The sequence below is a fragment of the Vipera berus genome (genome assembly GCF_964194415.1).
Source record: "Vipera berus genome assembly, chromosome: W".
Lineage (NCBI taxonomy): Eukaryota > Metazoa > Chordata > Lepidosauria > Squamata > Viperidae > Vipera > Vipera berus.
The window spans coordinates 55529329-55545351 of NC_138210.1; the positions used below are offsets into that span (position 1 = coordinate 55529329).

Here is a 16023-nt window from a genome sequence, read left to right on the forward strand (position 1 = left end):
TTCCTTGAGACATAGTGAGGTAGTTTCAGTAGTAGAAGGTTCTCTGCTCCACTGTTTTCCTTGCATTCCTAATCTTTAATTTGGGGTCCTCCTTGCTATTACTGTTTAGTAGGAAGAATTAAATACCAGCTTCCGTTTGATGGTTTTCATGCCACTGCCAGTGTACGTGGAACAGCCCAGGACATATAGAAAAATTTAGATAATTTATTGTGCCGCCTCCTCAAAGGATATTAAAATTATACAAAAAGTATGGGATAGTACTAGCCACGTTGGAGATAACTTTGAAAGCACACCAAGTTAACAGTGCATTTATATCAGATCTAATAATGTTAAACTCCACAGCTTTCTAGCAATTCAGTGGGTTGAATAAAAGTGGGTTGTTAACCTCATAACAACAGAAAGGTTTCTACACCATTGTGATGCTTTTCCTGCTCTAAATATCTTTTAAGGATTTGAATTGCATAAAATGTATATTAATCTTTTGCTCTTCAACTGTGCAGTTGCTTCTAATCTCCTCCCTGGTGTCAAAGGACATTTTGTTTGCAATCACTGGGGATTTTTCAAAACCATTTTGCAAATCACTAGGGATTTCTGAAAACCATTAAATCAATTTTTGCAAAAAGATTTATTTTTAAACATTTGCTTTTATTTTCAAGTAAGCCTGTGATGAAGTGGGAATTAAGAGAGCAAATCTCTTATTCGTTAAGTTACATGTGAGGCTTGCATATACCGTATATACTTGAGTATAAGCCGACTCGAGTATAAGCCGAGACCCCCCAATTTTACCCCCAAAAACTGGAAAAAGTTATTGACTCGAGTATAAGCCGATCCGCCGTTCTGCAAGCCTGAATACACAGGAATACCCTGTGTGGCCGCGGCTCGTCGGCAGGTCTCCGTTCCTCCTGCCGACCTTTGGGGAGGTTTGGGCGCCTCCCCAAACCTCCCCAAACCTCGGCAGGTCTCCGTTCCTCCTGCCGACCTTTGGGGAGGTTTGGGCGCCTCCCCAAACCTCCCCAAACCTCGGCAGGTCTCCGTTCCTCCTGCCGACCTTTGGGGAGGTTTGGGCGCCTCCCCAAACCTCGGCAGGTCTCCGTTCCTCCTGCCGACCTTTGGGGAGGTTTGGGCGCCTCCCCAAACCTCTGCAGGTCTCCGTTCCTCCGCGCAGACCTGCCGACCTTTGGGGAGGTTTGGGCGCCTCCCCAAACCTCGGCAGGTCTCCGTTCCTCCTGCCGACCTTTGGGGAGGTTTGGGCGCCTCCCCAAACCTCGGCAGGTCTCCGTTCCTCCTGCCGACCTTTGGGGAGGTTTGGGCGCCTCCCCAAACCTCGGCAGGTCTCCGTTCCTCCTGCCGACCTTTGGGGAGGTTTGGGCGCCTCCCCAAACCTCGGCAGGTCTCCGTTCCTCCTGCCGACCTTTGGGGAGGTTTGGGCGCCTCCCCAAACCTCGGCAGGTCTCCGTTCCTCCTGCCGACCTTTGGGGAGGTTTGGGCGCCTCCCCAAACCTCCCCAAACCTCGGCAGGTCTCCGTTCCTCCTGCCGACCTTTGGGGAGGTTTGGGCGCCTCCCCAAACCTCGGCAGGTCTCCGTTCCTCCGCGCAGACCTGCCGACCTTTGGGGAGGTTTGGGCGCCTCCCCAAACGTCCCCAAACCTCGGCAGGTCTCCGTTCCTGTTTGGGGAGGTTTGGGCGCCTCCCCAAACCTCCCCAAACCTCGGCAGGTCTCCGTTCCTCCGCGCAGACCTGCCGACGTTTGGGGAGGTTTGGGCGCCTCCCCAAACCTCCCCAAACCTCGGCAGGTCTCCGTTCCTGTTTGGGGAGGTTTGGGCGCCTCCCCAAACCTCCCCAAACCTCGGCAGGTCTCCGTTCCTCCGCGCAGACCTGCCGACCTTTGGGGAGGTTTGGGCGCCTCCCCAAACCTCCCCAAACCTCGGCAGGTCTCCGTTCCTGTTTGGGGAGGTTTGGGCGCCTCCCCAAACCTCCCCAAACCTCGGCAGGTCTCCGTTCCTCCGCGCAGACCTGCCGACCTTTGGGGAGGTTTGGGCGCCTCCCCAAACGTCCCCAAACCTCGGCAGGTCTCCGTTCCTGTTTGGGGAGGTTTGGGCGCCTCCCCAAACCTCCCCAAACCTCGGCAGGTCTCCGTTCCTCCGCGCAGACCTGCCGACCTTTGGGGAGGTTTGGGCGCCTCCCCAAACCTCCCCAAACCTCGGCAGGTCTCCGTTCCTGTTTGGGGAGGTTTGGGCGCCTCCCCAAACCTCGGCAGGTCTCCGTTCCTCCGCGCAGACCTGCCGACCTTTGGGGAGGTTTGGGGAGGCGCCCAAACCTCCCCAAAGGTCGGCAGGAAGAACGGAGACCTGCCGAGGTTTGGGGAGGTTTGGGGAGGCGCCCAAACCTCCCCAAAGGTCGGCAGGTCTGCGCGGAGGAACGGAGACCTGCCGAGGTTTGGGGAGGTTTGGGGAGGCGCCCAAACCTCCCCAAACAGGAACGGAGACCTGCCGAGGTTTGGGGAGGTTTGGGGAGGCGCCCAAACCTCCCCAAAGGTCGGCAGGTCTGCGCGGAGGAACGGAGACCTGCCGAGGTTTGGGGAGGTTTGGGGAGGCGCCCAAACCTCCCCAAACAGGAACGGAGACCTGCCGAGGTTTGGGGACGTTTGGGGAGGCGCCCAAACCTCCCCAAAGGTCGGCAGGTCTGCGCGGAGGAACGGAGACCTGCCGAGGTTTGGGGAGGCGCCCAAACCTCCCCAAACAGGAACGGAGACCTGCCGAGGTTTGGGGACGTTTGGGGAGGCGCCCAAACCTCCCCAAAGGTCGGCAGGTCTGCGCGGAGGAACGGAGACCTGCCGAGGTTTGGGGAGGCGCCCAAACCTCCCCAAACAGGAACGGAGACCTGCCGAGGTTTGGGGAGGTTTGGGGAGGCGCCCAAACCTCCCCAAACGTCGGCAGGTCTGCGCGGAGGAACGGAGACCTGCCGAGGTTTGGGGAGGTTTGGGGAGGCGCCCAAACCTCCCCAAACAGGAACGGAGACCTGCCGAGGTTTGGGGACGTTTGGGGAGGCGCCCAAACCTCCCCAAAGGTCGGCAGGTCTGCGCGGAGGAACGGAGACCTGCCGAGGTTTGGGGAGGCGCCCAAACCTCCCCAAAGGTCGGCAGGAGGAACGGAGACCTGCCGAGGTTTGGGGAGGTTTGGGGAGGCGCCCAAACCTCCCCAAAGGTCGGCAGGAGGAATGGAGACCTGCCGAGGTTTGGGGAGGTTTGGGGAGGCGCCCAAACCTCCCCAAAGGTCGGCAGGAGGAACGGAGACCTGCCGAGGTTTGGGGAGGCGCCCAAACCTCCCCAAAGGTCGGCAGGAGGAACGGAGACCTGGGGAGGTTTGGGGAGGCGCCCAAACCTCCCCAAAGGTCGGCAGGAGGAACGGAGACCTGCCGAGGTTTGGGGAGGCGCCCAAACCTCCCCAAAGGTCGGCAGGAGGAACGGAGACCTGGGGAGGTTTGGGGAGGCGCCCAAACCTCCCCAAAGGTCGGCAGGAGGAACGGAGACCTGCCGAGGTTTGGGGAGGCGCCCAAACCTCCCCAAAGGTCGGCAGGAGGAACGGAGACCTGCCGAGGTTTGGGGAGGTTTGGGGAGGCGCCCAAACCTCCCCAAAGGTCGGCAGGAGGAACGGAGACCTGCCGAGGTTTGGGGAGGCGCCCAAACCTCCCCAAACGTCGGCAGGTCTGCGCGGAGGAACGGAGACCTGCCGAGGTTTGGGGAGGCGCCCAAACCTCCCCAAACGTCGGCAAGTCTCCGTTCCTCCGCGCCCTGCCTGCCTGCTTCTTTCCGCTGCGGAAAGAAGCAGGCAGGCAAGGCGCGGAGTTTGGGGAGGTGCGCGCGCACCTCCCCAAACCTCCCCAAACTTCGGCAGGTCTCGGACGGCGGTGGCTTGGGAGAGGTGCGGGCGATCCCGGAAGCACCAAAGCCTCGGCCGCGCACAAGTCCTCGGTAAGTTTTTTTGTTGACTGGAGTATAAGCCGAAGTGGAATTTTTCAGCCCAAAAAGTGGGCTGAAAAATTCGGCTTATACTCAAGTATATACGGTAAGCAGCTTTGGCCTTAAATTAATGGAGCTCCTTTCCAGCTCCTCTGAGCAAGTATCAAATTTGGCCTTTTAGAATTACTACATTTTCAGGACCAGAATATTCCCTTTGATACAAGAGTTTGGGCTACTGATTTCAGAACTTTTTTTTTTGCACTGCTGTTTAAAAAATCATTGGTTTAGGGTTCCTGGTAGATAATATGTTTTCTCTGCTATTCAAACTAGGAATTGTAACAAATTGGGGAGAACCTGGGTTTTTACAAGCATGAGCCGGCTGCTTGGAAATTCAAACTACTACACTCTGTCCTCTTTAAGTCTGGCATCAAAATGCCCTGTATAATTGAATACCTTGCCTCTTGGGATCCAGATGGTGCATCTCTTGCAGTTTTCTAGAGGGCAACCCAATATAAACAGAGTAAAAGCAATTACACACACACACACACACACACACACACACACACACACACGCAAGTAAACTTGATGAGCTCCATCCCACTCTGGGTTCCCCAGGCTCATTGGCAAAACCAGGTCTTCAGGGCCTTGTGAAAGAGTGTTAAAATTGTTTTATATTTTCTGGGTTTTACATGAATCTGAATCTATATGAAGATGATAGTGTAAATCACTAAATACATGCTTAAGAAAATCAAAACGCCATGCATAAAGTGGTCCTAACTGGGAGCAGAATTTTGATCACTAAGCAATGTGGTCATTAAGCGAATCATGACATGACCGGATCCAAACTTAAAACCAGTTTCCCTGCGGTCACTAAGCAAACCACTCTGTCTGTTAAACAAATCATGTAGTTGTGAAATGAATCGCGCAGTTGTTTCCCAGTTGACACTGCTTGTCGGAAACTGGCTGGGAAGGTCGCAAGCTGCAATTCCACGACTGCAAGATGCTGCAGCAGTAGTAAAAGTGAGCTGGTTACCAAGCGGGCAGATTTGCAACCAGATGACCGTAGAGGTACTGCAATGATTGTAACTTCTAGGGCAGTTTTTTTCCAAGGCTGTCATAACTTTGAACCACTGTTAAGTGTATGCTTATAAGTTAAGGACTGCCTGTACGTAAGATTGCCTTGCAAAGCTGTTTTTGCTGTTTTCATTATCGTTCTAATCTGGACAATGTTTTTATTTGTATATCAGCCATTTGCTTAGCTTGTGTGTTTATTCTAAGCTAAAGCAAATCTTTTTAAACAGTATCAGAAAAACGGTTTCTCTGGGTGCGAAAATGCCGAAGCTTAGGCGCGGTAAAATACAGCACACACCACTTCACAGATCCCGTCTTTACTTTTTTCCTCCCTCCTTTCATTTCCTGCCCTTCTACATTCGTACTTTCTGAAAACTGCTCTGCTGTATTGCACAAGTCTTGTATAGAGGTTGCCTGGATACCAGATGAAAACGTCTGGCCTTTACAGTTGTGGTGGCAACAAGGTTGAAAAGGGAAGCGGGGCGTCACCAAGTTACTGTTTGTTTTTCTCTAGGTTTCTTTCCTTCTCTTCCCCACCTCAGCGGTACAGAGAACCTTTGCCACTTCGAATTACAGCGGTGGCTAGGGAACCTTGCAAACATAAATGTGATCTATCTCACTCACCAAAGTTTACCCAATGCAGGGGAGGGGAGTGGAGTGGAGAAGAGAGAGAAGACCGATGCCTTACTTATAGGCAAATTCAGTTGTACTGTTGTTCTGCCACATTTATTCTCATCTTCTTGATTAAGCTTGCAGTTTGTAATGCGACTGAGGATCCACTTTTCTCCTAAGCATGGTTTGAGAAGAAGGGAGAAAAATTGCCCAGTCGGCTGTTCTTTAACATTATGGATTGCAATAATGGATTGCAGTAATTCTGCAGAGAGAGTGACATGTCAAAAAGCGCCAAGCCCCGAGGCAAGTAGTTCTTTCAACAAAAAACAACAGCTAAGTTCTGAGTAGACTGATCAGTTCCTGGGAACGTCAAGAATGAACTGGTTTCCCAGTGTGATTTGGGAACAGTAGCTCTCAAAAAATCACAGCTGCATGATTTATATGCCCCTGCTTGTGACTTTAAACAACTCTATTTACTTCGATGCCCATATGAGATTGCTACACCAATCTATATATCTTCACACATGAACCGTGCAGATATTCCACCTACCTTGCATATTATAAGACAGGCATTGTTGAGAGTTTGGAAGAAGTATAGACATAAGTTAGATTGTAAGATACCATTGTGGGCAATCCCAAAACACGCAATAGAAAATATAAATGTTGGTTTTAAACATGATGTGACTACGTATAAGGAGATTTTAAGTTTGGAAAGAAATGTCTGGTGTCTGAAACCGTACAGCCTTTTGCGAGATGAGGAGATTGTTCAAACTTGGTTTCAATATATACAGCTACGGGCCAGGTGGAAAGAAGATCAGAAAACTGGTTTTACAATGACTGATGAAAATTTGATAAAGCAAATTAGAAATCAGGGTCCAGCACATATCAAACGGATATATCTTGCATTGATAGAAATTGACTCAGAAACAGAACTTGTTAAAGATTGCATGATAAAATGGGCCCAAAATATCCAAGAAGTTATTACAATGGATACGTGGGAAAAGATTTGGGTGAGGAACGTAAAGTTTACACAAGCTCAAAACTTAAGAGAGAACTTTTATAAAATGTTTTATAGATGGCATTTAGATCCTAAAAAGCTTGCAAGTATGTATCCGAATTATCAGCCTAAATGCTGGAGGTGTGGTGATGAAGATGCAACATATTTTCACATATGGTGGACATGTAAAAAGGTTAAGGCATTTTGGATAAAAATTTGGTGGAACATGCAGAAGATTTTCAAGCAAAGGATAAAGTTTTGTCCGCAACTGTTTTTGTTGGGTATAATTACAGATGCTACGGTTGTGGACACTAAGTTGATGTTGAACCTAATTACGGCAGCAAGACTCTTAATAGGTCAATATTGGAAGAAGGAGGAACTGCTGACTATAGAAGAATGGACTTTAAAGGTTTCTGACCTGGCAGAGATGGCAAAGATCTCGGCTTACTTGAAAGATCACTCGCAAGAACGTTATATTATGGAGTGGAGAAAATGGATTGAGTATATCCAGAACAAATATGGGACTAAAAAGTTTCATGTAGCGTTTGAATAAGTCTTCCCTTCTTTTTTCTTTTTTCTTTTTTTCCTCACATTTAATATTAATAATGCTTGTAGTTATCCTATATGAGCTAGAGAGCGATAGATTTTAGAGTTTATGATTGTTAGCATATGGGTGTTTATGATTGTTTTTTTTTTGTTTTTATACCTTGTACTTAGCTCTGGGAAGTGGGGGGGGAGGGGGGGAGGGTTAGGGAGGGATGGGTAGGGGAGGGGGAGGGGGAGGGGGGATTGTTAAAGATAAAATGTATGTTAAAACTTTTCAATAAAAAAAAATATATTGGAACCTCTGTAGATTCTCTTGTGGAAAGGCACCAAATGAACAGTATCCTAACGCAAAATCAAACTATACCAACTGCAAGAGGTACATTGTTGTATAAATTCCAGTGTGTTTTGTATACTAAATTCTTCTAATTAAAAAGGTAAAGGTTCCCCTGCACATGCGTGCTAGTCATTTCTGACTCTAGGGGCTGGTGCTCATCTCCGTTTCAAAGCCGAAGAGCCAGCGTTTGTCCGAGGACGTCTCCGTGGCCATGTGGCCGGCATGATTAGACGCCAAAGGTGCATGGAACGCTGTTACCTTCCCACCGGAGTGGTCCCTATTTTTCTACTAGCATTTTTATGTGCTTTCGAACTGCTGGGTTGTCAGAAGCTGGGACGAGTAACAGGCGCTCACTCTGCTACGCGGCACTCGGGATTCGACCCGCCAAACTGCCGATCTTCTGATCGACAAGCTCAGCGTCCTAACCCACTGAGCCATCGTGTCCCTAAATTCTTCTAATTAGGAGCATATTATTTGGATTAGAACACATTGGAATTTTTGCTACTGGAGTTAATGCATTTCTTGTAATCTCCTTAGGATAGTTGTTTTGTTGAGGTTAAGGAGGTTACTTACGTTAGTGTACGTTTTGGAGCATTGAACTAAGTTGGACAACTCAATTGTAGAATAATTGGTACAAACAACCATATAATTAATCTGTACAAATAGCCTCTCTAGAATGATCAGTCTCAATAAAGTCATTTCACATTGATTGGAAACTCGATTACACATTTCTGATAATAGCTTTCCATACCAGTTCTACCTAACTTTACTAACATCCTTGTTAAAATACTCAGATTACAACTCTCCAAAAGCTTGCAATTGCTCCAATACATCCTATTGATCCTGCTCCACTGACAGTAATCTGCAGGATTGTTTTCATCACTCTTGGCAGGATTGCCTTCCTTCTTGTATAACTGATTTTTTGTTTCATGTGTGGATTATATTAGTATTTAATCAAACGTGGATTTGATGCTACTTTGTTGGGGTCTACTAAGTTTGTGAAACTCCTAAAATTGTTATTATGTACCTTTACACCCTTAAATCTGGATATGCTCACCATTTATTTCATGTCTTAATTTTTCCTAAATAAGCCTAAACTTCCCCCTCCCTCCCCCTTTATAGCAAGCTCATAATTCCTCAATATTAGCTAGTATTTTCAGCTGTGGCCTTTGTTTCTTCCTCCTAGTCTGGATCCATAATGTAGTTTTTAAACAGAAGAAGCTTTGTGCTTTGGCCCTTCATACAGAAATACTCTTTGTAGTTGAAAAAGCTCTTGTACAATTTTATTTGGAAAGACTCGTTTAATGTGGATGAAAATGTATGTATTTTGGAACAATTATAACGTGTGCACACATCCACCTACTCTTCTCCTTTTAGTGATGGCTTTTATTCTTCCTTCACTTTCTTTAGGAAGCCATGTTCTGGAAGTTTGATCTCCACACAACTTCTCATATTGACACACTTTTGGAGCGTGGGAATGTGACCCTCTTTGAACTTTTGGATGAGGAAGATGTGTTGCAAGAATGCAAGGTGGTCAACCGAAAGCTTGTGGACTTCCTGGTACAGCCAGAACATATGGAAACTCTAGTCACCTGTGTGACTGAGGAACCCCCTGGAGATGTGGATGAAAGAGTGCGCTATAAGTAAGTAGATCTTCAGACCTCAAGGAGAGGCATGAATACATGAGACTTCTGCTGATAGAATTCAGTTCTTCAAAGTGTCCAGAACCAGGGAGATTTGTGTGTCAGACTCTTCCCCAGTTCTACTGCGGAGAGTCATATTTTTGCATCCTCTCCACACAAATACTTAGCTAGTGGGCACGGAGGGGGAGGTAGCGTGTTTAACTGGAGTATTGTCCTCAAAGCTGCCTGTAAAAATGGGGCTGTTCTAAGTACTAGATGTTCTGGTTTTCACCCCCACATCGTGATTGCGCAAGAAGGTATAAAAGAGCATAAATGAGTGGGGATGGGTATGTCCCTGTCTTCCTGTCCATAGCAGCCTTGCGCTCAATGATGCTACTCTAGACTCCTCCCCTCCCACCTGTAACATGCCATGAAGTGGGCAATGAAATGATAGCTGGAAAAACAGAATATATTTCTACTGAACTCATCGAATTACCCGCTGTCATGTGCTACTAGCATACAGAGATTGGTTAGTTGTCTGGAGGGGCAGATTATTCATTCAGCTGTAATTTGTGAACAAAGCCAGTGTGGAAAATAATAGGTCAGTGGTCAAACCTTCTGCTTAACGATGTTCTGTGTGTAAATTGGGGGGGGGAATGCTGTGTGCAACAGTTAACAAACCAAAGCAATGGGGTTCAATATGTACAGAAGGAGAGTAATGTAGCAGCAATCTGGAAAACATAATTTGAATTTAAACTGAATTGGTCTGAGTGAGAAAAAGATCCCAGATGCCACAGATCCAACATGTCAAACTTGCGACATCACGTGATGTTGTGCAACGTATCAAAGCTTTTTCTCCATTGCCGGCGATGGGGTGGGCGCAGTTTCCTGATGATGAGTCCCGCCCAAAGACTGGCAGTTTGACACCCCTGCCATAGATGGTTACTGAATCACCAACTCAGTGATCCTAGCAGAAGTACAGTATACAGAATAACTAGATAATTCTAGAAATTATGGACAGTTGCCTGGGTTGTGTAGGACCTCCATCAGCCTTTCTACCCATGGTTGTTCTAATCATGCCTTGAATGAGTAAGCACTAAAATAGCACAGCAGCAGAAAATAAGCATAGCTCCTTAATTCAACAGCAAAATTATGTATGAATCCTCTATTGTGTACTCTTTGGATTTTCATGACAGAGTCTTTCAGAATTGGGTGGCATACAAGTTTAATGTGTATGGTTGCACAGTCAGACAGATGTTTAGATTGGATTTCTCATTTTTATCCACCTAGCAATTATTATATACATAAACATGTAAAGCCACAGTTGCCAGTTCTTTAACTGGTGTTGGCTTTTATATGCATTAAGTTTTTCTCAAGATCCTAGGACCGTGGTGGCGAACCTATTGCACGCATGCCACAGGTGGCATGCAGAGCCCTCTCTGTGAGCATGCACGCCATCGCCCCAGTCCTAGCTGGGTTTTATAAAACCTTTTTGCTTTAGGCCTCCACTGCCGTGTGCAAAAAAAAAAAGTTCAATCAATCAATTTCATCTTATCATGGGGGAAAAAAAAAGATCTCGCAAAGTTGAAATTGTTTGATTGAACTTTGGTGGAACAGTGGGCTAATGCCTCCTTAAGTAACACCAGCTGCCTGCAATTAGTGCAGGTTCGAGTCCCACCAGGCTCAAGGTTGACTCAGCCTTCCATCCTTCCGAGGTAGGTAAAATGAGGACCCAGATTGTTGGGGGCAATTAAGCTGACTTTGTAATAATGCCGCTTGGGGTGTGTGTGAAAGCCCTAATAAGCAGGCATATACATAGAATGAAGGCTACTGCTAAGCTTGTAAGCCGCCCTGAGTCTTCGGAGAAGGGCGGGATATAAATGGAATTAAAAAAAAACTTTTTAGTCCCACCCAGTCTGCCGTTACCACTGTAGCCACGCCCACCCAATTGGCCACACCCATCCAACGGGCCATGCCCACCCGGCACCCAACGATACATAAATGGGTTTTGGGTTGCAGGTTGGGCACTCGGTCTCTAAAAGGTTCGCCATCGCTATCCTAGGATGTTGTAATGTGTTGGCATAGTATATATATATGGAGCCAAGCAGCCTTTTGCAATTGACAGATGGAAGTTTTGTCAACACGCAGGTTTTCCAAGTGCCAAACAAGAATTCTTGGTATGGCATCCGTTATTGTGATTGATCGCACAGCCAGATGATTAGACTGGTATTTTTATCCAGCTATTGGAGTCCTTCCCAAGGACCTGAGATAGGTAGGCGTTGCAGTTTAATAATATTAAAAGTGTTGTCACAGAATGCAGGCAGTTCCACGTAAAGCTGCCTTTCGCAATTGACGGATGGAGAATTTGCCAGTGCTGATGGTGTTCAAGTGATGCTCTCATTGTTCTGGGATTCCACCCAAAGCAAATATTACAAACTTTTTACTATTGGTACTATTTTTGCTTTCTTTTGCCACAGCCGTCCTTCTTCTCCTTTGTATTTTGCTATGCTCCTTAGTTCTTTCTCTTCTATTCTGCTTTCTCCAGATACTGCATTGTCCACTATCCAGACTTTTTTTGTCTTATTTTATCAACAATTGTTAAGTTTGGGGGTGTTATGTGGCAGGCACTTATTTGTTTGAATTCTAAAATCCCAGAGCACTTTAGTTTCTTCATTTTCTATTCCTTTGTCTATTTTGTAATCCCACCAATTCTTGCTTGCAGACAAATGGTATTTCTTTCAAATATTCCAACGCAAGATTGTTGCTACTTGTCCTGCTGTTGTTTTTGTCAGACTGTGTGATCTTCTTGCAGCAGCTAATCAGGTGGTCCTGATTAGCAGTTGTAGAGGCGGCATTTCCTTCCTGTTGCTGTCTTCTCAATTCTGGCTTTGTATATAGGTAATTCTCAATTTACAACCACAGTTGAGCCCAAAATTTCTGTTGCTAAGTGAGAGATATCTGTTAAATGGGTTTTGCCCCAATTTGCAACTTTTCTTGCTACAGTTGTTAAGCGAGTCACTGCAGTTGTTAAATTAATTAACACGACTGTAAAGTGAATCTGGCTTCCCCATTGACTTTGGTTGTCAGAAGGTCACAAAAGGTGATCACATGACCCCAGGAACTCTGCAACCGTCATAAATATAAAGAGCCTTGGTGGAGCAGTGGGCTAATGCCTCCTTAAGTATCACCAGCTGCCTGCAATTAGTGCAGGTTCGAGTCCCACCAGGCTCAAGGTTGACTCAGCCTTCCATCCTTCCGAGGTAGGTAAAATGAGGACCCAGATTGTTGGGGGCAATAAGCTGACTTTGTAATAATGCCGCTTGGGGTTTGTGTGAAAGCCCTAATAAGCAGGCATATACATAGAATGAAGGCTACTGCTAAGCTTGTAAGCCGCCCTGAGTCTTCAGAGAAGGGCGGGATATAAATGGAATTAAAATAAAAAATAAAATAAAATAAATATGAGTCAGTAGCCAAGCATCTGACGTGTGATCATGTCTCCATGGGAGTGCTGCCATGGTCCTGTGAAAAATGCTCATAGGTTACTTTTTTCCAGTGCTGTTGCAACTTTGCAGGGTCACTAAACAAACTGTTGTTAGTCAAAAACTACCTGTACATTTTTTCTTAAGGTTTGGTCTTGTGCAGCCTGAATTAGAACCTCTTGTCTCTTTCTTCTCTTTCCTGCTTTTGGTCATTGCCAGGTCTGGTTGTTATTTGCTTTGCCTTGTTTTTTTTTTAATTAACACTTTGCCTTGCCCTGTCTCATTTCTACTGTATTTTGCATTTGGAATTATTATTATTATTATTATTATTATTATTATTATTATTATTATTATTATTATTATTATTATTATTATTATTATTCTTCACACAGTCAGCCAAATGTACAGATTGGATTTGGCATTTTTATCTACCCGTTGCCCATCCCAGGGACCTGGGATAGGCAAATGAGGATTTTTGATGGTGTTAAAAGATATTGTAGCAGGACATAAGCTGTTCTGAGTAAAGCTGCCTTTTCTAATTAACTGATGGTGATTTTGTCAGTGCCTCAGGTGTTAAAAGTGGTGCTCCAGTTATTTTGAAATTACACCCCAAGCGCTGTTACTATTGATACTACCTTTGTTTTCTTTTGCCACAGTTGTTCTGTTTCTGTTTGCAGGTTCTATCTTGTTGTCTTCTGTAGTTCTTTGGCTTGTATTCTGCTGTCTTTGGGTACTACCATGCCCCCTATCCAGACTTTTTTGTCTTTCTTCTGCACAATTGCTACGTCTAGGACAGGGATAGGCAACCTTGGCTCTTTGATGACTCATAGACTTCAACTCCCAGAATTCCTGAGCCAGCCATGCTGACTCAGGAATTCTGGGAGTTGAAGTCCACAAGTCATCAAAGAGCCAAGGTTGCCTACCCCTGGTCTAGGATGTTATGTGGCAGGTGCCTATCAGTTTGAATTGCAAAGTCCCAGAACAATTTAGCTTCTTTTATTATTTTTTCTTATATATGCACATATGTGGGGATTATTATTTTATTTTTATCTTTTATTCTTTTTCATTTTTTTTCTTTTATATTGAGCTTTTATGTCCTGTAAGCCGCCTTGAGTCGCCATATGTGAGGAGGTAGCAGTATAAATTTTCTAAATAAATACATAAATGTGAAATCATAGCTGCAAATTCTTTAGCTGGTGTTGGCATTCATATGTATCAAGTTCTTCTGAACAATCTAGGATGTTATAATCTATCAGTGTAGTAGATGTGCAGATCCAAACAACATAGCCTTTGTAATTAACAGGTGGAAATTTTGTCAATGTGCATTTCTTCTAAGTGCCATCCAAAAACTTTTGATATAGTACCCAGTGTTCCAGTAACCAGAATCCTCCTGGCGAGATGGACAGCAGTTAAATTTTATAAATAAACAAAACAAGCTCTGGGACTACCATGATTGGATTATGCCATAATCTTTCAACTTTGATTTTCAGATTTTGTTACTTTGTGAATTTCCCCATTTTTTTTGTTTTTTATTATACTATCCCCTGATATTGTCACATCAATTATCCACACTTCTTTTTTTCAACCACAATTAAATTTGGTATGTTATGGACCAAGACTTCATCAGTTGATGTTTTGATATCTCACAATATATTATCCTCCTTTACGACTACTTTTTCAACTATATGTTCCTACCATTTTTTTATTACTGGCACATAATAATTTTTACAGATTATAATTATATAATTTTTATTATTCAAAGGTTCACACTAGTTTCTTACTATAATTTCACATCATTAGAATTCAAAGAAAAGTGGTGACACTTGCATTGGGCAATTGATGAATATATAGTGTTCTGGAAATATCCCACTGCTATAATCAATGCAATGAGCTGGACAAATTAAGGAAATACCAATATCCACTCAGAGCAGAATGTAAATTAGAAGCACAGAACTTCAGATTCTGAATAAATTCTGTTAACATTTTACTGTGCAGATCATTTTTCTTCATCTTCTTAATTTTGAGTCAGTAGTCAAGCTTGGGAGAGATATTTGTGCTGTGCACCAGGGTTGGGCTACATCTGCTTTTAACAATCGCCCGTTTTTAGATATCCAAGTGTTTCTTGCGAGATCTTGACATCAGACGTCACACAGATAAATGACGCACTGGGTGAGGATGAATCTCTCCTGCGACGTCTCTATGGCTTCCTTCAGACTGGTGGAATCCTCAATCCTCTGTTGGCCAGCTTCTTCAGCAAGGTTATGGGGATTCTTATCAACCGTAAGACTGATCAGGTAATGTCTTAAAGCTTTTTTGGACTGCTAAAGAAAGAAATAAAGCTTCATCATAAATTGATAATTCCCTTCCTCACTAATCATATGGTTCGTCTCAAAGGATTTCTATCATTTTCCTTTCTAGTTTGCTCATTCATACACACAAATAGCAAAGACTCAATTGAAATAGCATCAGCTCATGGTGACTTTGTGGGTGTGTTCACCTAGCTTTGTTGACACAGTATGGTAGCAGTTTCTTACTTCCTTCTTCCAGGATATATTTTTAACTTCTCGGCCTGGTTGGTTCTTCTTGTATTCTCCCATCAAATGCTAACCGGGTTACAGTGGATTAGCTTTTCAAGTTCATTGAAGGTCAGCTAGGGGCAGCTACCTAGCCAAGCTGGTGTAGTCACATAGAGCTTTGAAAAAAACTTGTAGAAGACCTAGAATATAGCTTGTCATGAATGTAATTGAACCAATTATTTAGTGGATCTTCAGTAGGGTAAATACTATAGCACCTACATGAAAACATCCTAAAATATTGATTATCACATACAAATAATATACGTTTCAGTAATAAATATTTTATTGAGAATAATTAAAGGTAAAGATTCCCCCACACATGCGTGCTAGTCGTTTCCGACTCTAGGGGCCGGTGCTCATCTCCGTTTCAAAGCCGAAGAGCCAGCGCTTGTCCGAGGACGTCTCCGTGGTCATGTGGCCGGCATGACTAGACGCCAAAGGCGCACAGAACGCTGTTACCTTCCCACTGTAGTGGTCCCTATTTTTCTACTTGCATTTTTACGTGCTTTCGAACTGCTAGGTTGGCAGAAGCTGGGACGAGTAACAGGCGCTTACTGTGCTACGCGGCACTCGGGATTCGACCTGCCAAACTGCCGATCTTCTGATCGACAAGCTCAGCGTCCTAACCCACTGAGCCACCGCGTCCCTTTTGAGAATAATTATTGCTTATCAAATGACCAAGTTCCTTAAAGCACATGATTGACTAATTTGTAAAACAAGGTAATGTTCAAAATGGAGATTCTCTGTAATCTAGCTGCTACGGTATTTGTTTTATCCTGCCCATCCTTTAAGGAACTATATCCCTTTTATCTTTATAACATTCCTGCA

General features: G+C 44.9%; 1 protein-coding gene across 5 annotated transcripts in view; it reads left to right on the plus strand.

Annotated features, from left to right (window-relative positions):
• Nucleotides 1-16023, plus strand: part of LOC308676226 (serine/threonine-protein phosphatase 6 regulatory subunit 1-like) — a gene marked incomplete at its 3' end in the record, with an annotated part of 71314 nt that overhangs the window by 12384 nt on the left and 42907 nt on the right. For 3 of the 5 annotated variants that reach the window (XM_081342028.1, XM_081342029.1, XM_081342030.1), the window contains exons 2-3: nt 8929-9161; nt 14727-14913. In XM_081342028.1, the coding sequence (XP_081198154.1) occupies nt 8935-9161; nt 14727-14913 (414 nt within the window). In that variant the 5' untranslated portion in view covers nt 8929-8934. Of the gene's footprint in view, nt 1-8928; nt 9162-14726; nt 14914-16023 lie in introns of those variants that run through there. The other 2 variants (XM_081342031.1, XM_081342032.1) reach the window with 2 other exon arrangements.